This window comes from Gavia stellata, chromosome 1 (genome assembly GCF_030936135.1).
Source record: "Gavia stellata isolate bGavSte3 chromosome 1, bGavSte3.hap2, whole genome shotgun sequence".
NCBI lineage: Eukaryota > Metazoa > Chordata > Aves > Gaviiformes > Gaviidae > Gavia > Gavia stellata.
This window is the reverse complement of record NC_082594.1, coordinates 117,991,755-118,015,010: the sequence shown is the minus strand read 5'-3', so window position 1 is coordinate 118,015,010 and position 23,256 is coordinate 117,991,755. Positions and strand designations below refer to the sequence as shown.

The 23,256-nt window shown below is 37.2% G+C and overlaps 1 protein-coding gene across 3 annotated transcripts in view; it reads left to right on the top strand.

The window, feature by feature from the left end:
* Positions 1–23,256, top strand: part of EPHA6 (EPH receptor A6) — a 519,060-nt gene that overhangs the window by 269,553 nt on the left and 226,251 nt on the right. For 2 of the 3 annotated variants that reach the window (XM_059816426.1, XM_059816418.1), the window contains exons 4-5: positions 5,840–5,995; positions 14,737–15,072. In XM_059816426.1, the coding sequence (XP_059672409.1) occupies positions 5,840–5,995; positions 14,737–15,072 (492 nt within the window). Of the gene's footprint in view, positions 1–5,839; positions 5,996–14,736; positions 15,077–16,066; positions 16,144–23,256 lie in introns of all 3 variants that reach the window. The other variant, XM_059816431.1, reaches the window with a different exon arrangement.

The window sequence follows — 23,256 nt, the reverse complement described above, 5'->3', positions numbered from 1 at the left end:
GCAATTTAAAAAAATGTATGAGGTGGAAAAGCATAGCAAATTATGTATTTCTGAAAGATTAAAACACCTCTTCCACAGCTACTGATGGTTGCCATTCATTGTAAATAACAACACAGTCTTCTCTATTTTAATTTGATTGATGAGTTCTCCGCAAGCTATAGAAATCCCATTTTCATGAGAAATGTTTTCCCACACACACACCAAGTGTCAGACATATCTAGAAGTTGCTCCTCAGTTTGCTTTGGACTGCCCTTACTTCAATTAACTTGATAACAGTCGATCGAGATGTTGTAAAACTGAAACAACTGAAAACTGGAATCACCTTCTTTCTTTCACAATTACATGTTCCCACAGAGCAGTGAAAATGCCCCTTTTTTTTAAAGCAATAAGGTTTATCACCACAAAGATAAGCACCACGTTTGCATTTTCCAGATTTCGTGCCTATACATCATTCCTCCCCCAGGCTGGGGAAGAACGTAATGGCCATAACAGTCTCGAGCAGTAAAGACTCTTCTGCAAGAAAGCCCACAACTGTATTTTGTAGTAATTGACCCATGACCTTATTTACTGGACTGGGTGGTTTAAAAGATCCTTAAAAATACTGTCCCATTCAGCACGAGATGAGGCCCTCACTCCTCACTGCCTGAATAATGCCGTGAGACCCGGCCCTGCGGCCCGCCAGCCTACACACAGGTCAGCCATCTGCCTTCCCCTAGATTTGGAAATGTGTGGTTTCCCAGATGGATCTCAGTGAAGTACGGCTTTCTCTGCACTTGCTATAATACATATCCTGCTGTTGGTTTAGGTTGTTGGGGCACCACGGGGGCTGGCACCTCCCTGGGGGCCGGTAGTGGCGGGGGCTCCCCGGAGGCAGCCAGGCAGGGCCTGTCCCACCACCTTGGGCCTTTGGTGGTGGGCCAGGCCCTGGCTGTGAGGCCCTGCCCGGCCTGGGAGCAAGGCAGGCCAGGGGCCAGCTAGGGGCAACCCCAGGCATCAGGCACACCTCCCTGGGGATGGGGACAGGCGGAGGCTGGGCCAGGATGTCGGTCTGCGGGTGGGCCGAGTTTGGCAGGACCCATGGCCCTGCAGGGCAGCGCAGTGCCATGGCGGAGCTGTAGCCCAGGCAGGGACCAAGCCTTCAGCCAGAAGCAGCTCCCACAGGCAGGGGTTGGCCTCACAACCGCTCTGTCAAGGAGCCTTTCCCCACGGCCCCAGTGGGATGGGGCTGCCCTCAGCTGCACTGTCTCAGCGCTGGCCCTGAGCCCCCGCAGCCAAAGCGCTGGCAGGGGGATGCACTCACGGCCCTTCGGGGTGGTAGCTACCATAGACCCAACTGTGCAGCTGTGCGCAGGGAGGGACGGCTTCCCACAGTGTCTTGCACCACACACGTACCATCCTGTTTGGAACAGGTAAGATTGTATCTCATTTTCGGCAGTAAGTGTACAATGCACCTCTAAAGTTTTTCCAGTCTGCTTCAATACCTCTGCAAATAACATCAACAGTACCAAACTGTTTTGCAGCTGCTTGATAAATGCCTTCTCCCACTCTCTGCCCAGGCTGGGAGGCTAGCAAGTCATGAATCACTTTCTTTAAGAGTTCACCAGAGCTTTGTGTAACCTTAATTTCTCTTTGTATGCATCTATGTATAATTCGAACAAAACTAAATGCTATATAGTAAACATTAAATAAGGAAAATTATATTAATTACAAAGTTTCTGTAGTTTAAAAACCTCATAGTCGAATCCTGATAAAGCTGTAGTAAAGCAAATTTATAGATGTGTTATCTTTTATGAAGCCAATTAAATTATCAGTGCTTCTCTGCATGATCTCTGGTATTTCATTGGAGAAAACTTTAGTGTCTCTGAATTGTTTATTCAGATACCCTGCTAATTACTTAACCATTAAGACAATATATTATCTTCCCCCAGGCTTTACAAAAGTCAAATCTCATACAGTTCGTATAATTAGTAACTCACAAAGTCTCTTCTGTTAGATAACGTTAGGGAAAATAAGATGCCTCCCAGTGATTTGGAAGTTAGGAGAAAAATACTCTGTGGTAACAAAGATAAAAACAAACTTTAGGTTTTTTTGAATAGTCATCATTAGAAGGTTTTTCAGACAGCACCTTTTCATAGTTTAAATTTTAGTTTCCACTAACATATACACAAATAGTTTGTGAAAATGATAGATGCAATAACTTAGCTGAGTGAAGAAAATGTTATGAGAAACGCTTTGAAAATACTGATTTATCAACCCATACAAAGTGAAAAATTCTGCATACATAAACACCCGGAACAAATTTTTAACTTACTTGTAATATATTTACATAGGGTACGACTTTGCTTGGGAAAGATGACTTTTTTCCTTCTCCAAATGGAAAACCACAGCCCATTTATAATTAAAATTTTCTGAGTTTCTGATTTGCCCATCAGGCAGTTTGTGCACTGATTAATTTTGTGTGGCTGAAACCACCAGAAATAATAGGAAGCTAGGCAAAATCCGAGGAACTTGGTTAACATTAAGCATGTAAGTAAGCCTATTGATTAATCCCTTTACAGAGTCATATCCTAATCTTTATTTTAGAAAGCATGTGACTTTAGGACTCTGAAGTTGAATACAACATCTAGTGCTTGTGTATGGTTTGGTATCACAATCTGCAGTCACTCACAGTGATTTACACGCAGTAATGCAATCTGCAATCTCATAGCAGAACATTCACAGACCCCAGTTTTACAAAATGTTATGCATAAATCAGAAATTGCAATGGAATGCAAATACCATTGAGTCCTCTGTGCAATTTTCCTGTAAATTTTAATTGGAATTTCTGTGAGCTACAGTTGGCTTGCAGTGGTCTTATATAGCCTTAAGCTCCACAAAGACACCTAAGGCCGAAGGAACAGAGACATTCTTTTTCTTTTCTTCAGAAGAAGACATATGTCTGAAATCATAGCAGTTGAGGCATTTCCTAAATGAGCTTTTAAAAACGTGGGTAGTAACTCTAGTGCTTGCAAATTTTCTGTGGAAAATAGTAAATTTAGCAACTGTTTTTGTTAATTGTGCCACTGAAACACAATATTTGTTAGCGGAGTCTAGGCTTAGATATGTACAGCGGCTGAAGTGCTGTATTTCAGACTCGTGCTGCATATTCATTGATTTTGATAGAGTAACAATTCATTTTCTTTCACGTTGAATGTTTGCAATCAGCACTGAGTTATCCAGAGAGATGAGTTATCCCAAGCTTGTGATCATTTGGGGGTTTTCAGCTTGTGTTATTTTCTCTTGTTTATGAAGGGCTAGTTTTTACTTAAAAGTGTACAATAATCATGGTTGTGTGATTCTATATTTGGACTAATCATGGTTGTGTGATTCTATATTTGGACAGAGAGCAGGTCATCAATAGCTTTGTAAACTTATCCATAGAAAAGCTTCCCTGATATCTTCCTCTGTCTCAGAATTTGTGGTACATACGTGGCTTAATGGATAAATGTATTTGAGTTGGCTTCAAAAGAAGTAAAATGATCCACTTATTCATCCATTATTTTTTTCCCCAACTTTTCTATGAGTATGTATGTGCTTTCTTTTAAGAGACATACCATATTAAAACCATAATTACTTTAAATACATTACAGAATACCATTTCAGAATAAAACACTTTTTTAAATTAGAAATTAATCTTTTCCTTGAGTTTTATTTTGGAATAGTGAACTGCTTGAAGTTTAAACAAAATATTTTTCTTGAAAGAGAATGCTATGTTTCTTTTGATCCAAAGTGGCTTGTCATTTGGGGGACAGAAGGGAAGAAGGAATGATTTCAGAACTGACAGACATGAATTTTAGAAGTAATAAGGATTTTAAAGAGCACTTACTTTGCTTTGACTGAAACTGTAACCTGGAATTGCCAACTCTTTAATCACAAACTTCTTTGTATCACACATGTATGAAAGGTGCTTGCTAATAAAAGCAAGAATTTAATATTCATCCTTAGGTAAGCCAGGGCAGCATTTGGGCATGGGAAGAGAAGAAAGGAGCAGGCAAGCATAACACTGTTTCCCGATTTTGCCTTACGTCCCCTCTTCCTTCCAGCAAAGCCAAGAGGAGTCAGTGCCTATGGCCTACATCTACAATGCTGCCTTCTTCCATGCACCAAACCTGCTGTCTTTCCAATCAGTAGAAAATTACCACTCACTATAATCACAATTGTATTAGACCACTAGCCTTCTTTCAAAGGGAAAACCCCTGCTGTTCCCACCCCTCTTATCTCTAACACCAGAAATACTTTTTTTTTCCCTTAGTGACAGCAGGGCAGGATTCCTCCCTAATTCAGCAAAGTCAGAAGAACACACTGGGAGGAGAACTGCTGAAATTGTTGGGTCAGATTAAGGTCTTAAAATTACATTTGAAAAATTGGCTCTTGGATTCTGATAGGCAATCAACTGCTGTCTTTTTCAGTCCCATCTTCTCAATCCTTTTGCCTCAGCTACTAATGAAACTGCTTTTGTATCAAGCAAGTGCTTTGGAATCAGAAGCAAAACTGATCTATGTTATCTATTAGTTAATACTTTTTAATAACTCACTTAATATGAACTGATAGTGAATCCATAAAATGCATACTTTTGGGTACTTTTTAAAGAACACCTCATTTTAATATTGTTATTTTGTCTTTTTACAAGAAAAGGAAGTACTGCCTAGTTTCTCTAGCAATGTAAAGAAAATAGTTTTGAATATGTCAGAAACAGAAAAAGCCACATGAATCTTTGAAATTACATTTATAGCAATGGTTTCCATTGTACTGCTGGAGGAGTCAGATGGAATATGAGTCTGTACAGTGTATACATGTTTGAGTTGCTCTTTCATTTGTTTCAGTTCTGTTTTCAGATTGGGAAGCCAGAAGACAGTAACTGCAATACATACTGGCATATGTAAATGTGGTAGCTGGCAGGAAAAAGAAAGAAATCTCTGTTTAAACATGTGTGATGATGGTTTTAAAATAATATTTCAGAATGCAAGCCTGGCAGATTTATGATAAGATTTATTTTAACGAATTGTTTCTGCTTTAAAGGCCAGCGTAAAGGCATGTAAGGTGGTGCTGTGGTTAAGAATGGCAGGGACCCCTGCTCCAAGTAACTGGGGGCACGGTGAGCTCTGACCATCACAACATCCCTCATCCAGGATAGCAGCTGCTTTCCAGGTTGTTTCCTGACACAATTAAGAGTAGCCTCAGGCTTGCAGCAGTTTGTGCTAGAGGGTATCAGGATCTCCTTCCTACATCTCTGAAGGTGGTTATAGCTTCGCATGGCAACAGGGTGCAGAGGACCCAGCTGATGTGGCCCTTCTGTCAGAGGCTTCTCAGGGGACTGTAGGCAAGTCAGACCTATCTATAAATATATGGGGTGTCATCCTTGTCTTCATGAAGGTGTTGTGAGGGTAAACATATTAAGCATTGCAAGTCTCCATTACTTAAATAAGGAAGCGATATGAATAGCTTTGGCGGATAAGAAGTTATCTCACTCTTTCTTATTAACAGATGGAACCTACATAAAATATAGGTAATGTCCCTTTGTTTGGTGATATTAGTGAAGTTGTCTAAATAACAATTTCAAGTAGCAGTGATGACTGTAAATTTGGAAGCGGTCTCTTTTAATGATTTCCCATTTATATACCAAGAACAGGTTTTTATAGGGGGTATATATCAAAATAAAAACTGTGAAGAATTGTGTGATCAAAATAGCATATATATCTAGGTTGGAAAGGAAAGAAGGTGCATTATAACTGCATGGAACAGATTTTACTTATGACCGAAACTTGCTTCTATTAATGAAGCTTATTTTCTTGTTCTGCAGCTTGCAGGCCTGGATTCTATAAAGCATTTGCTGGAAATGTAAAGTGCTCCAAGTGCCCTCCACACAGTTTGACTTACGTAGAAGCAACTTCTGTTTGTCAGTGTGAGAAAGGTTACTTCAGAGCTGAGAAGGACCCACCAACTATGGCATGTACCCGTAAGTCTGATCAGTACCAGTGTCTGCAGTTCTCTTCTCCTGTGCCTCATTTATTTATTTTTTTATTTTTAAAAAATGACATGAGTTTATATATTTTGTGAAGAGTCCCATTCGAGATAACCAAAAGACATTTTTAAAATCAAAATTCAAACATCGTATTTCTATTTAATCTAGACATCCCTAAAAATACTGACACGTTTCTTAGCTTGGTGACTTTTTAACCTGTAGTTCTGTGTGATAATACAAAGTATGTAATCATTGTCATATAGATAACAATGTTGAGTTTTAACTACCAGTATGTATTTTAAATACAGGAAATACGCTTGTACAAAAAATTTCAAAAAACTGAGTAGTCACATAAAGAAAAAAACCTGATATTACATACTCTGATGTCTCCCCAGATTTAAATGAAAATTATAAGACAAATATCATCCCAACACAATTGAAGAAAAACTAAACTATCTAAAAAAGGCAAGAAAATCATAAAAAGAAAGGAAAAAAGATGTATCCAATCAGAATAAGATATAATTAAATTCTCTGGCATATCACCTTCTTTCAACAGAGACTTATTCCCTCTTATACAACTGTGATAATGAAAATTCTTTAGATTTTTTGATAATTTTTTAAATACAACATTTTATGATTTTTGACTAACCTAAGTTTGTCATTAAGACAAAACTGATGCCCAGGAATCTAGGGGCAGAAATTCTGACTGAAAATAGATTTTTATTACTTTGATCAATGTCCTCATGTCTAGAAACATAAAGCATAAATTTTCTTTTCACTTAATAAAATATTTCTCATAGATTTTCATACATCATTCGTTGTTCACTGGGATTCAGTTATTGATCATAAAGCAACTATATCTGTTTAATCTCAAAACTGGGAACAAACAGCAGCATTTAAAAATCTGTGGGTGAAATACTATATTTACATATAAAATCCTATTATTTAATAAAGGCAATTAAAATCTGTTTGCAAATTTTCTAAGATACCTAGTTTTCTGTTTAGCATTTTGTTAGCTCTTTTGGTGGAGGATTTGATTCAAGTACATTTTTTTGCCACAGTCCTCTTGTTAAGAGAATTCTAAAAAAATTAGCATGTTAAATACGTGAAGTATTTTAACAGAGTAAGAATACAAAAAGCTTAAGAGATAAAAACATGAAAGCAAAGTACTGCTGCAATAACCATCAGTGTATAGTCATAATTTTGGTATGTTTGCACTGTGTAAGGCAGCACCATGTAAAAATAACTGAGTTGACACTAGCAGAATTGAACTACTTCCTGTGCTCATGCTAGTCTCTCCAGATGGCACTGTACTGGGCAAATTGGGAATATACCAAATAATTTGGAGCTGATTTATGAAGTCAGAGACACTCTGTAATCCTGAGGTCATTACGTAGACCAAGACATTGTCCATCCATTAAATGGGAGTGATGGTCACCAAAAATGGCATTCCTCTGATCTAACGCACTTAGCAGAAATTTGTCTAATCTAACCATAGGGTTTTCAGATGGGAAGGGTAAATACCAGCCTCCAGCTACCTAAAGGACCTAGGGTTCAAAGAGGCACCCCAATCCAATGCACACAATCTGCTGTCAGCTTACTCTGGAGCAAGGCACATAGGCCTATGTTTTTGCACAAAGTATGTGAGGGAATAAACAGTGTTGTTCCAGACTTCCCGCAGGAAAATGGTGATTACAAATGATTCCACTCAAATGAGTGCCCCAAGCACAGGCCATTAAAAACTTAGCCACAGAACTAACACACATCCCAGGCGCTCTTGACAGTTTCATGCTTACAAAGATGGTTTCACTCATGCATTATGCAGATGTGGTTCCGTATTATTTATAAGTCATTGATTTTTCATCTCCAAAAGACAGTTCTTCTCTGAAAAAATTATTCATGCGTGGCATTATCTTTCCATAATTATCTTTCAGGGCATAATTTTAAGCCCTGCTACCCATTAGTATTGGTAAGGTAGGGAAGAGCACGAGAGGCCTGAGGCATCAGGGAGCAGGTACCTAGAACACCCCGGTGCTTTCCCAACAAAAGCGGAGTGCTGAGAGCTGCTTTGGCCAAAAACTGTCAGGGAAGACTTGCTGCCAGACTTCTCCGTTCCTGCTGAGGATGTCAGCCAAAGCAACCAAGTGAGCAGAGGCAGGGAAGAAATAAATCACAGCAGAGGTACCAGTGCCCCATCTCACCCTGACTTGGGAGAAATCAGAAATAAAGGAGACAGTGAACTACATTCTAGTTTCTGCCTTGCTCTTGGTTCAGTGCCACCATGCATTGCCTCTCATTCAGCCTAGACTGCAAGGTATCGGTACTTCATTGACTGTAACAGCAGATGTATTCATCTTATACCTACGATGATGATTATTTCACTAATTGTCAGCTCTGCAAATGACACAGAGACTCTTGATGGGCAGACTGCGTTCTTATCTTCTTGCACATCATCAGTAATGAAGAGTCTGCAGGCCAAATTATTCCCTAAGTGATATCTTTAGCCCCACTGCTTTCAAATTATGCTCTCAGTTATTAAAATTACGTTTCTGTCATAAATACAACCTCACTGCCTTCGGTGGGTCTGTGCAGATGTGGCTAATTTAAATTTAATAAACAAAGATATGAGTAGAATTTAGATTGTTCCTTCCAAACTGTCATGCTTTACTGTAAGAAAAGGAGTTGAAAAGTTAGGAAAAGAAATGAGCTAATTTAGCTAAGTAGAGAGAAAAGCCTGTGCAGTTAGAAAATGTCTTTTTTTGCATAATCAATTTTGGGACAGGTCTGCATTTTTGATGTTCATTTGCAAATTTGAATCCTGACATGTGAGATGTGACTTAAGAGATTAGAAATTTTACTTGTGACTTTTTAAATGAGAGTTATTCTTGCATTAAACACAGAATGAATAGTGGATTCCCCTTACACATTTCTTCATAGTCAAACATTTTGAACCAACTGGATTAATACCTATTTTATTTGCTTCCCCAAGTCCTGCAAAGCAATATGCCTAAGATACGTAGATATTTTATTCTCTCTCTCTTTTAATTCCTGTATAGGGTTAGACAGTATTCCTCACTCCAGAATGTTTCCTCAGTACTGGGAAACTTGCATATGCAGCATTATGGAAAATAAGGACCTTGATTAAAGAGAGTATGAAATTAAGAGTTTAGCTTCAGGCCCCCACTTTTTTCAAGATGAGCTTCAAATCTGATTTCATTAATTCTGTGAAAGTGCATTCTGTATGCTTTTCCAGAATTGTAGAGTTCCCATTTTTACTTCATGTAACTGTGTTTTGTAAAAGAGTGTGCACTTTGCAGAAAAGCATAATAGAAATCTAATTTTAATAAGAGGAATTAAAAATACATTAGGATATATTGTTAATCTCTTTCTCCTAGCCTTTTTTCATTTGATTGGCATTTGTTATCAATCTCTTGCTGCTACTCTTTCTCCTTATTGTATTTCTTTGCCATATGCGAGTACTCTATCAGTGATCTCTCTGCATACACAGTGAGCAACAAATAGCATCATACCTAATCCCCTGTCTGATTACTCTGTACATAAACTCGAACGTTTCCCACTATAATGTAATTGGATAAATTGATCCATCTTTTCAAGGTCAAAAGCAGGCTGGGTGTCTGAGTCTGAATGCATCTCTTTTCATGTTATGCTTAAACAATTTTGAACCCAACAAACTTATGCTCTGTTCAATAACCTCTGCCACAAACTGTATCCTCTATTTTTAAGAGTCAATACTGTATTACAGCAGCAAAATCAAGCAACATGCTTGAAGCCTTCGAACCTACTGCCTCTATTGTTATTTTTATATATATACTTGTTTGCAATTTATCATTATGCTCAGAGTTGCAGTCACTGGCTTCCATTCTTCCTGCCTGCCTCACAGAAAAAGAATAAGTGATTCTGAAAAGAAAAAATGTAATACAGCATTCTACATCAAGTGACACTACTTATCTACGCTACATGTATATATATGTATATAGAAAAGCAATTAAGAACTCAAGGGGCACAGCCGGATGCTGATTCTGAGTATTCTCAGAAGACGATGGTTAATTTTTGCCCTTCCGATGTAAATTCATTAGTCAAATAACACACTTCTAAGAGTCCAATAGTTGGTAACGGACAGTTCTCACTTAAAAAACAGCAAAGTTTTTTCCAGGCAGTCGTCACTCTGTGGTGTTTAAAATACTGCATTGCCCTCACTAGACTTCTGCAGTGTTGGGTTTGCTCCTCTCTCCTTCTATAAAGGGCAAAACGCACTTCACTTCACAGAGGGAGAGGATATGCAAAGCAAGGTGAGGTGCGAAGCACTGCATGAGGCATAAACTCAGCTGTGTTGCTTTTGGAGTGGGCCTGCTTCTCCATAAGACATCAATGTCAGTCTACTCCACAGAGAGTGTAGAAATAGTTCTTACATTATAATTTGTAAATGAAGCAAAAGACATTGCTCACGCTTGGGCTGTGTTTCATCTAAGAAGCAGAAGAGCTGAATGTTTTTTAATGCTCATCCATCTGAACTGTGTTTTATCCTTTTGCATAAAATCCAAAGTCATGAATTTTGCTGTGAGGAAAGGATCCATCATTTTCACCAATATACTTGTTTTCCTTAAAAATCAATACAAGGAAATCCCTGTGAGCTTTGCACACAGATGTCTGCAGAAGGCTTATAGCTGCCAAGTTTTTCCAATCTGTCAAATAATCTTTGTATAATTTATAAATGATAACAAAGCAATCAGGCCACATTCATAAAAGCCCAGTGACACATAATTTAGCTGAATCTGAGGATTAGAATTAATTGTCTCTCTTTGTTCCAAGTTCTAAATCTTAGTAAATGATTCACTGCATGTCATTACAGCTTAATATTTGCATGAAATCACAGTTTAACTGGCATAATTTAACAGCAATTAAAAAGCTATTTAATCGTCTTGCAAATTGGCATGAGGGGCCTTGAGTATGAAGGGTGTCTGAGGTTTTTCTCAGTATTTGCAGGCGGACAGTCATATACTTTCAGACACCCCAACATAATTGAAAATGTTCACCCTATTCATTGAAATGTGAATGTTTTCTCTTAGAATTAAGTCCCAAATCGTGAATATAACAACCTTCACTCTCTAGTACAAATGAAAAATACATTTTTTAAAAAGTGTATTTTATCTATTGTATTGGTTCTTCCACTGATGCTATCTACAAATAGCATAACAAAAATATGATAGACAAAGCCAGACAAAACTCTCCTATTGCCTGGATTCACATTAATTCCTGTTTTGGCCTGCAAAAGTTTATGAAATAACATTAAAAAAACCTGAGCTATGATGACCCATTGTCATAATATCTACAGTTTATGTAAGATTAAATTTAAGCCAGTTTTAAAACGTTGGCTCCAATCCTTCGAGCAATTACACACATGCTTAGTTTTAAGTGCATGAGTATTACCAATTATTTCAAGGGGATTACTGATCCGCTTAAAGTTATGCACATATGTAAGTGCGATTAAGGCTCATCCTCCATATTCCTAAAACTCCTCGTTGGTTTTAACAGTGGGAATTTGTTAAGACCGGTCATTATTTAATTCTCACAACATGTTTTTAGAGGAAACATAATTATTCCTGTTTTCTGCACATAAATAATAAGAACAGAAGCTGAAGTAATCTGTGCTAGTTTTAGCTTATTCTGATCTCAGGACTGTTTTCCAGAGTAGCTAGAATCATCAATCTCACAGTAATTTTATGGGAAGTTTAGAGATTTGTAAATCTGAGACACTGCAAGGTGGTAGGGGCTTTTGGACAACATCAGCATCTTCAAGGCTGTACCTTGTCTCTGTTTTCCACACCATTGGAAAATGATGGATCGATGTAATTAGGCTTGGTTAACAAGTTGCATTTATAAATACTTACGTATTACAGTATTTCAAATACTTCAGTGTTAGACTTATCACAAGGTCACAGTCAAAGACCAGGAAGGAAATACTCAAAATATTCTCTGTGACTATAAAATTGCAAATTACAACGATAGTCTTCATTTGACAGGTTCCAGAAATATTGATCTTCAGTACCAATGAGCCACATACCGTTCAGCTAAATGATTCCTTGATAGGCTGAAAAATAACTGGTCTCTCCAGTCAGTGGCTTTTTGGCTGCTAACTATGAACTCTGCACAGATAGATATGTGAATAAATACTCGCACATTCAAAATATTTTAAACTTTCTTGTCCACTAAAAAAATGCAAAGCAATGTAACACCTCAAAATATTTTAATTATCAAGTACTTGAAATCCAGCAGCTAACTCATCATTTACTTTAGGGCAAAAAAAAATAGTTTTAATGAAAACATAGTCTCAGTTATTTAAAGTTACAAATAAATGCCAGAAAGAAAAAAACAACTCAAATGTTCAACTACAGTTCATAGAAAACCTTAACATTTATGGGTTCACATTATCCCTCCCATGCCATACAAACTTTTTTTCCCTTTACAAGCATTCCAGCTTTTATACCCACATTTATGCCACATAAGTAAACAAATAGCATCACTTAAAAATTACAAATGTTCGTGAATAGTGACCTTTTTTCTGCAACTATTCTTGCCTGTTTCCTTTCATACTTGCTGCTATGTGTAGGCACAACTGTATAGATCTTTACTACTATATACTTTATTAGTGCAATATAAGATATAGTAATGCTTTCTGTTAAAGTATAGTCCATTTTAGTATTCAGGGTAATCTTCAAGAATTAAGAACTTGAATAAGTGGATTTATTTCAGTTGTAGGTGCATATTTCAGAACCACTCATGGGCTTGATTTTCTAAATCAGTACGTTTTGTTTAGTCAAATAGCTAAAAGTTTGAAGATTGAATCAGCGTATCAGTGCTGTAGTAATTGCAGATCTTAACGAAAAAAAGAAATAGTGGCATTGAATTATTAGAAAAAAGTAGGGTTTTTTTTCTTCTGAGATTTGAGATCCTGATTTGTATATGAAATGTTTGGAGGAGCTTTGATATTTTGTTTTCCTTCCTAATGCAAAGTTCTGACCATTTATCTGACCATCCTTGGGGCACAAAGTCTTGCTCTCATCCTACAAGTTGTTGAACTGGAATTTACACGAGTGTTGATCAATATTTTTGTTTGTTTGTTTTGTTCTTCTCTCATTGTCTTAAAGTTTTTATAAAGGACATTATAATATTTTAATTATCTGACTCTCTCAGATATACTGTGCCACTCAATTTGTTGGGTGAAATACACTCTGTGTAAGAATTAGCTGTTGTCATTTGCAGGCCCTGAAGTAATGACAAGCTCACTCAAACTTTGAACAGTATCTCAATCAAAGCTTTATACTTCAGTCTTGCTAGCAGGTTGTATAAATCATGAAAAGCTGCAAAGCGAGCTGAAAGTTCAGCTAACCATTGGCTAAGCAATCCATGTCCACTGTAATTTTATGTTGAGAGCTGGGAATATAGTGCTTATTCAACTCATTCAGCTCAAAAAAACCCAGATCACCCATTGAGTTTACCACAGTCATCTTACATATATCAAAACCTGGAGTATAAGGCCTTGCATTTTGCCAAATCTGTGTTTCTTACATAATTTTTATGGGCATATTTTGTGTCTACATACAAATTGGTTTTGAAAACCATGTGTCTGTAAGTGCTTGGTTGAAATATGTTAAGTGGAGGAAGAAGAATATAATAAGAAATGGAGATAAGATTATTCAGATTTCCTTTAACAATTTCTGCCTTTCCTTCACCCCTTCACTAATTCCTATCTGAAAAATCATTAGGTGGTAAAGTTCTTCCTTCAGGCTGTGGAAGCTAATATATAAAGCCTCAGATGATTTACATGTGATCCTACACAGTCAGCGTAACAGCTTAAAACTTGTTGGACATACCTTGACTATCGTGGGATCCATAGGAAATGGTCACTAGTGGTTCATCTGATGGTACACAGAGAGCTTTACCACCTGCTTGCTATCTGAGAGCTTTCCTGTACTCTGCCTGCTGCTACTATCTTTGCATCCCTCCCCACAGTCTTCAGGAATTATTTTTTCTCCTGCCTTGCGGCCATCCTTTTAGATCTTCAGTTTGCAAGGTTGATGTCTTCACTGTTATACTGATGCTGATGAGGTGCCAGGTGGGAAGGAAAAAACTTGTAAACTGTCTCTCGTGCCTAATAGTCTTGGCCTGTTGCCACCTAACTCTGTTAATGAACAGCAGCAAAAAAATCCCTGGGGATAAGCAGTGAAGGATAGAAAAAATATCTGGCACTGCAAAACTAATACAAACAATTTTACTTCTTGTAGTTATTCCAAAGCTGTTATTTATTTATTATTCAATTTAACTCTTATAAAACATCAAAGATTATAACTATCAGAAAAGCCTACGTTACTGGACATAAAATAAGGATGTAAATGTTGTGGTTAAAGCTCTACCCGAGTACCCCACAAGATCAAGAGATATTTAGTGCAAATTTGTCTTATCAAGTCCAGGTTTGACGTTCGCAAGTCATTTTTATGTTGCCTTAAATTATTTCTGAATTAATTCTAATTTATTTAGATTATTCAGCTTTTTATGATCTCACCTATTTATTATTCCTGCTTAATTTTCAAGGATTGTAAGTATCTAGACGGTTTTTAGTTTTCCCATTGAATTTGTTATTGAAACATAACTCTTTTAACTTCTATTTGCAAATAATTGCCTTAAGGCTTAACAGGCTTTCCCCTCCTTCTCTGCAGGGCCACCTTCTGCTCCAAGGAATGTGATTTTTAACATTAATGAAACAGCTCTCATGTTGGAATGGAGCCCCCCGAGTGATACCGGAGGAAGAAAAGATCTCACTTATAGTGTCATCTGTAAGAAATGCGGGTCGGATGCCAGCCAGTGTGAGATTTGTGGGGGAGGTATCCGTTTCATCCCCAGGCACACAGGTCTCATCAACTCCTCTGTGACAGTGCTTGACTTTGTGTCGCACGTGAACTACACCTTCGAAATAGAAGCCACGAATGGGGTCTCGGAGCTGAGTTTCTCTCCCAAGCAGTTCACAGCTATCACAGTTACCACAGACCAAGACGGTAAGTCCCAGCACTGCATGTCTGTTACCAAGCCGCTATCATCTATGCGCTTACTTGTTTGTTAGGATCATTTTGTTTCTTGGAAGTCTGGGTCAGCAAGTTAGGATGTTTTGCAGATTGTTACCTGTTTTTAAGTGCTTTTGACGAGGACTTCCAGCTTCTGCTGATGAGGGCATTAAATGCTTTTGGCAGTTGGCCCTTGACCCCAATACACAGGGCACAAAACCATATCTTCCTGTTTAAATTAAGTGCAAGCTTTAACTACCTGAGACTAACTGTATCAATAGTTTGTGAGAACTGGAGTCTGCATCTGGTGCTTTTCCAAGTCTTTCCCTACAATTTCCGTTTTGAAAGAGTAAAACACCACAGGTTATCTACTGCAGTTTCACAATTCAAAGGTGAAATGAAAGTGAACTCACTTCCTTTAGTATCCATATTTCGTAGTACTAATACAGCATGCTTCCCTGTAAGATATTTCAGCTTCTGTATAAGCTATTTCCTTAGGTGAGGTATCCTAATAGATTTTTTTGTTCCTTTAATTGTCCACTTTGTATTATTGTTTTTTTCTTCCCCCCATTTCAGTTCAAATTCATGTCCAAGGCCAACCTTTATGACAAATATGGGAAACTAAAAGAGCTCTATATTTTTGTTTATTTCTGCAACTTTTCCTCTTCCATCTTTAGAAATACTTACTATGCCAGGAAACAGCATCATAGGTTACCAACAAAGCAACCTATATAGCAGTGTTATCTTCTGGCTTGTGTTACTGTAGATGAGAAGGTTATTTCAAAATTATCCCTTGCTGACATTTGTTCCAGAAATGTTTTTCACCTACTGTGCAGTGACATTGCAACTGTAGCTGAAGTGTTTAATGTAGAACAGGAACGGAACTGGCAAAACTAAGGTTTTGAGTAGAAGACCTTCGATAATAAGAAAGTATTTAGTAAAAGTGCTCATGTTCAGGAGGATCCTGTTATGTTCCACTTGTGGGAATGCCCTGGGTTCTTTCATTGATCAGCCTAGCAAAAATCTGCTTACCTGTATATCTGGGACAAGTAGTTTTGTTGATGAGTAAGTAATGACTTGTTTGCCTTTGGGCATATGAAAATTAACAGCTTGCTGTGATGATGATGATGATAATGACAATAGTAATACTAATAATATTAATGAAAATGGATTAGAAGAAGCACGAAAACTACTCACCCACCATTCATGTGATGATGGTAATAGAAGAGCTAATTATATAAGATGCCTAACAGTACATGCCTTGTACTGAGAATTGCCTTAAGCACTTAGGCTATGTTTCATGTTGCAAACCTGTATCTCTCTTTTCCTTTCTAATTAAAGGAAAAAAATGTGGTGCCAGGAACCACCCCTATATATACTTACTTCTAGATGTTTTGTTACATGGTACTAAATGCAATTCACCAAGCATGCACAGATGGAGGTCACCAGAGATATGGTTTGTTTTTAAACAGGCTAACAGCTGTGTGAACACAGCTTGTGATGTGTATTTAAGTGGTGGGCTTTTAAAAAATGTCTTTTGCTGTTGTCTCTTCCTGGTTTAAGGATATAGATTTTCACCGCAGTTTACTCAAAACAGGGAAAAGACCAATGTTTTGATAATTTGTGACACACTGACAGTAAACTCTAGAGTGTAGGCTGCTTGCATTCCCTATAATAATTCTTACGTTACTAAAAAAGCTGTTGGAAAGGCTTCAGAGAATTTAAGACCAGATGTCCAGAATATCTGTCAGTTTATTTGGATATAAAAAGACAGCTTTGCAGGAGAAAGCATTATAATAAGTGAAATGGAGGTATCTATAAAATATAGTTATAAAGATAAAACCATTTTTGTAGGCTTACAAACTGTGTAGTTGTATAAAATCATAGGCACGGTAGCTGTATTTAGAAGTAAAAGAGAGAAAGATAATGTCATATGAAATATGGATGGAAATTAATGGAGTTTTGGTTGATGGAAATTATTGAGAGGACAATAAACATATTTTGTGAGTTACTTTTAGTCATAAATAAGAAGTGATACTGAGAAAGCTAGGGTATCTAGCCTCAGAAAAGGAAGCTGTAGAACTAAAGCTTCAGAACATTGCAGAGAGTTTATTAGTGTTATAAATCACATCAAAGTACTCAGAAAAAAGGATTAGTGACCTTTTTATTTTCATTGTTAGGCAGCTATTAGTAAACAATTTATATTTTTGGTTTTGACATATTTACCAAAAATACTAAATAATTGCCTTTGTATTGCATTTTTTTTCTAGCTATACCACCAAACAATAAACTCACTGTTGCAATCTTTCCTTATAATCTTAATTATACTGAAATGGACAGTACTTATTGCATGGTGTTGCAGGTTTGTGAACATGCTGATACAAAACAAAGATCCAAGATTATATGCATGATGTGACAACAAATCAAAAATATCTTAACATGTACAAGGACTCCATTACCAGAAGTCCAAACATATTGACTTAAAACAATTTTTCTCTTTTGATGTGTGTCTCACATGAAAGATCTAGATCTATAATAAATTAGACCTACACAATATATTTATCCCCTGTTCATACTACCTTTTTATATGTAATCTTTTTATACATACTGTTTTAATGGTTTTGGTATACACATTGCATGAAGTGGTAGACCTCTTTATAAATATGTAAATTGTTTTCTTCAATTGCCATATCTTTGTTAAGAATATAGAACAGTATCTTCAGCTGTTGTAAATCCAGACCATTCTGTTCGCCACAATAATTTACAGCTGAGGAGTTAGCATTTTACTTTCTTTCAGCATGTTGGATTTAGTTCCCTCTAGTGGCCCGTTCTTTTTGATGGTTTATGTGAAATTAACAGATTCTTCTTTGAACATGCAAAATTATTAGCTTGTTCTTCCGGGTATTTTCCCTCTTTTTGGAGAAGAAATTGCCGTTGGCATTTTGCTGAATAAAGTAATGCAATGAAGTGTACCATGGGCATCCATAGAAACTGGAGGTCTGTATCCAACAACGGTTAGTGAGTAGAGTAGTCTGAGAGCATCAAAGAGGGAGAATATTTGCTGACAGAGGTGAACTAATTCAAAAGTGATTAAGGCTCATCTTTATGCACAGAGGTCTACTACAACTAATATTAAAATCTTAACTGCCTCCTCATGCAAGTCCTCAAGATTAAGTACACTGCCCAGCTCTAACAATGACAAGAAGCAGACTAAAGGAAAGTAACACTTTGAAAAGGCTTTGCAAACTGCATCCCACAAATCTCTCTGCGATTTGATGACTTAAGCATTACCAGACCTGATCAAATAATGGAAAAAAATTACTAACATTAATGTAAGTCATATAAAATTAATTTGGTAGGATTCATAACTTTTTAGTTATTAATTTTGTACAAATATTCACAAATTTGATATCCGTGTTTTTGGTTTTTACCCCTGGGCTTCATAAGGAAACAAAGTTTCAGTGGTCACATTGTCTGTCAGGTACCATAAAAAACTGTGAACCCATTAGCCAACATGAGTTCAATAACAGAGAAAAAGATTTCACAGATATTCTGTTCCCTCAACAGAAGTGTGAAAAATGACCACTTACAGTCACCAAGCTGTTGGTTGGGTCTGCAAGTTTTGACTTGGTTCAAGGTTCAGCTACGTAGGGCTTGGTTACTGGACTAGAGATGCCAGGTGACTGACCACTTAACCTGTCTATTGGCTAGTCAGTAAAGAAAGAATACATACGGTTTCTGTATGACCACAGCATGTGCTATATGTCTTGTCCAGCAAGTGTAGCAAACAAGGGTGGGGTAGGGGTGTGTTAGAAAGCATAGATGTTGCAGATAGAGAGATGAGGGAAGTAAGCTATATGCTACTCTTGCGTAGCTTTGTTTCAAAATGTTTTGAGATATCAAAATAATCCCTACTTTCAATTCAGATAAATGGACAGATAAACAGAACAAGATTCTGCTTAGAAAAGCACTTAAGCGAAGTCCCTGTTCAAGGAAGAACATTAACACATATTAAGTGCTTTCCCAAATCACTGCCAAAGTAATTTGTAAACAACTGAAAGGTAAGACATGTTTTCAAAAAAAGCCTCATCAAAAAATGTTTAACAATACTGTTGTTCAGAAAAATGCCTGGATGCCTTTTCTTTATGGGAGAAAGTTTTATAGAGCAGTAAATATGCTGAGTACGAAGTAATTGTACTCAATCGACTTTAAATCATTGTGTGAAGAAGCGGAGAATTATATGCTGAATTGTAATTTATGCTTCTCTTATGACTAATGGAAGGGACACCTCACTATATAACTTTCCTAGCGTGCCTTAGAGTCTGCATTGCCTAAAGAACATTCAGAAGTACTTGAGGTTTTTCATACATAATTAAAGTAGTAAATAATGAATAATTAAGCAAAACAGAACTTAAAACAATAGTTCCTATTGCCAAATAATAGTCCACATACACATTCACTCAGTGGGCATTCATATGTTCTATTACTTGAGAACAGAAGGGTTTTTCAACATTACACTATGTGGAGGGGGAGTAGAGTCGTGAGACATATCCTGAGTACATTATTATACAGACAGATAGTGGCCTGCTCCATTTCAGTCCACCATTTCAACTGCATCACTGAGGAGCAGCACTCTGTAGCTATAGTGTTTCTCTGACTGAGTGGTTTCCTCATTGTCCTGTCTGCATCTTCACCGCATCATGTCCCTCCTGTGGGATGCCATGCTGGCAGTCCCCAGCCTCCCTTTCGCCTGCAAGTCCCACAGCAGCGATCTCCCCTAAAATCACTGTCCAGCTGTGGGACGCTTCACAGGCATGGTTCCATTCGTGGGCTCCTTCTGCACGTCTTTCCTGCCTTGGTGGAAAGCTTACACTAGAGAAATACTCCTCCTGCCATTGCATCCCGGAAATCTCATTTTTTTCCCTCCTCAGTTCTGCAGTTTGTGAGTGACTCTGGTTGCCATGACCTGCTACCAGTGGACAAAGTTTGAGGCATGAGAGACTTCACTCGTCTGAGCACACACCCTATCACTATGTTAAAGACCTGTCTAATTTTGCTCTGTCTAGTGTTGGCAGCCTGTGACTAGCTGAGGTTTTCAGGCAGACTCTGAAACTGCAAATCTGGCAGGATTCCTGTGTCTAATACATTTTACTTTATGTGAGCCATTGGCAGATAAATCCTAGGTGATAAGGTGTTTCCTAATCTAATGGTAAAATCTTGCCAGTGTCTGAAAGGGATTGCCTTTCATCTAACTCCTTTTTCAAAATAAGTTACAGCCAATTCTTTATTCCTAGTACAGGTGGCTCCTCAGACATATTTGTAGCCCAGTGTGGATGGTCTGTAGCAACAGCAACCTCTTATTCCTCTCTTAGAGCTGTGGGAACTGAGGAATGCATGGAAGGACTTCAGGGTCTCTTCCAGGAATAAACATGACTGTATCACTATGAATTAATGGCATATAGCATTATAGTAACAATGCAGATGGTGTAAGTTGTTAAGAGCTCATCCGACTGTCAGAAAAGTGTCTCAGTGGCACTACTAGGACAGTTTATCAGGATTCGTCCTTCTGGCTGATGACAGTATAGTTTCAGGATGCTCATTGGGGTGGCAGGGGAGTTCCCTGTTCACTCATCCTAAATTGCTTGCCATATTAGTATCTGACTTTAACCCTAATCAAAAGTCAACTTTCCTTTTTTTCCCCCCGAGTCTCAAGTCTTTACAGATGTGATTGTCCTTTGTAACTTTAAAGTCAAGAAAGCTGGTCTTTTCCTAATGACATGATGAAGGCCTTTGAACCATCTTCCAAACTGTTTATGTTAATGGTTTATAAATCTGAAGGAACAGCTATTTCTAATCACTGATTGTCAAAATGGAATAGCAGGTCACATAAAAGCCTATTATGAAAGAGTCACAAAACAACCTCCATCAGACATTGCCAGAGCTCAAGCCACATGAAAGAAAGATCATGAAATTTTCATAGATGACAATAAATGAGAAATTTATGGCGTTTGTTTACCTGACACCTACAGCTGTGTTGATAGTTCTACCAAACCCTGTACTGCCATGGGAGCAGTGCAGAACAGTGCTTCTGATGCTATTTATGCGAAAAATTTGAAGAGAAATATTAACTCTTTGGTTACTGGCTAGGGACAGTCTGTAAATGTCCATACTGAATGTGTGTGAAGACAGTAAGAGGGATTACTAACAAAAAAAAAGGTTGAGATGTGTACTCCTTATTATAAGTCACTTCTGAACAGAACATTTAAACAATACATTTAGAAAAGATATTCAGCATTATGCAATGAATATTCAGGCTAGTCTGTTAAACTATATGAATGTATACACATATTTATGTCCATGTGTATAGAAATTAAGCATTTACATTGGAAGGAAAGCCACAAGGCAAAAATGGTAAATCTCAATTCTCAGAGTTATTCAACTAACATTCTGTTGAACAGTTGTCAGGTCTGCCAAAATTCAAAATCTTTGTGCAGCATAGTTATTACCCATAGATTTTCATCTGCTGGTCACCTCTGTACATTTAGACTACTTTTTGCTGATGTTTCTTTACACAGATGCCTGATTACTACACAGTAATCATAGGTGAAAAATGGCTTTTAAAACAATCTTGATTTATAACCTGAAGATTTTTTAAATACTTATAAATTTTCTTTAAGAAATATGTTCTTTTTCTGCTGGCAGATATTGATGTTCAGCCATTTTTTTAATGCAGCAAAAGTCAACCTGATTCCGTTCACTTTCATTTCTCGTTCACCAGTTTTGTCCATTAAGCTAGTCAGACTATGCACAGCTTTAAGATACGTTTCTCTAAGTTATGCAAAAACAAAATGAAATTCTAGTTTGAAGGAGGAGGGGAAAGAAGTTAAAGAATACTGTAAAGTATTTTTCCTGTAATATACTTACCAGTGTGGTCTTTCAGCTTTTATAATAGTTTCTTTCATTGCATAGCACGCTATTATTTATAACCATGGGCAATTTGTCTGTGACACGCATTTTCATCAAGTTTCTGATTTAAGTTGTAGCCACTGAAATACCATGTCCAAATGCTGCAACAATTGTGTATTTAATAATAATAGTTTATTTCACTTTGTAAAAGGGACATTTGTGGAGAAAAATGTAAAATAATCGTTACAAATAAATTGGTAGGCATACAGCACTGGGATAACAAATACGCCTTCATTTTGTTTGTTCGTGTTGTAGTCAGTAGCTGTGAAGGGCATTCAGCACATGATGAATGAGATGTTTATTCATCGACTTTGATGATTTTAAACAAGAATGTCAAATAAGCTTATTGGTGCTATCTGCACACCATTCAGCTAAGAACTGTGTTAGGATAACAAAGCAGATTTCAGTTAGCCTGAAATTAGCACATTGTGGAACCTCTCCCAATGAATGATACGTAATTAGAAGAATCATTATTGAGTATTCTGTTCAAGGTAGGGTGCAAGGTATTTCAGATATATACAGTATATATCCTGTATATACAGATATATTTCAGATATAAACTGTAATTTATAAGTAAGAAGCATAAAAGTAAAAAATTATAAAAGTAATTAGAAACCTCTGCCACACATGTTGACTGACTTACAAAATTCTTCAGAGTTAGATTAGGAACCGTCTGTTTTCAAAGTTTACCTAAACATTTCTGAAAGCTATTTAATTACAAACAAAAAACAAACCAAACAAACAAACAAAAAACAACAAAACCAACCACAACTATGGTGTTTCCAGTATATGACAAGTGAAATGAAGACTTCTGTTGCATTCTTGGCAAGAGGAGTGATTTTGGTCAAGGGTAGTAAAGGAAGACATTTGTCTTGTTTAGTCAATCTGAAACAAATTATGTTTGTAGATGTCATGACTTTCACGCAAACCTTTAGGGAGCATGTTCAAAATGAAGGACATGGTAAATTACAAACCAATTCTGCTGATGTTTGCTATGAGGTCTTTAAAGCAATTATGTTGGTAGCGGGTTGCTCCGATTCATTTGCTTCTTAAAATGTAGTTTCTTCATTACACACAACAACCCTTCTCCTTCCACTTCTGTGACTCTTCCATATGCATTTGCCTTAGGCTCACAGATTGGAAATAGTTTTCATTTATATACAAAGATGGCATGAAGTTGTGCACATTGGAATAAGCTTGAGAGCAGTCTTA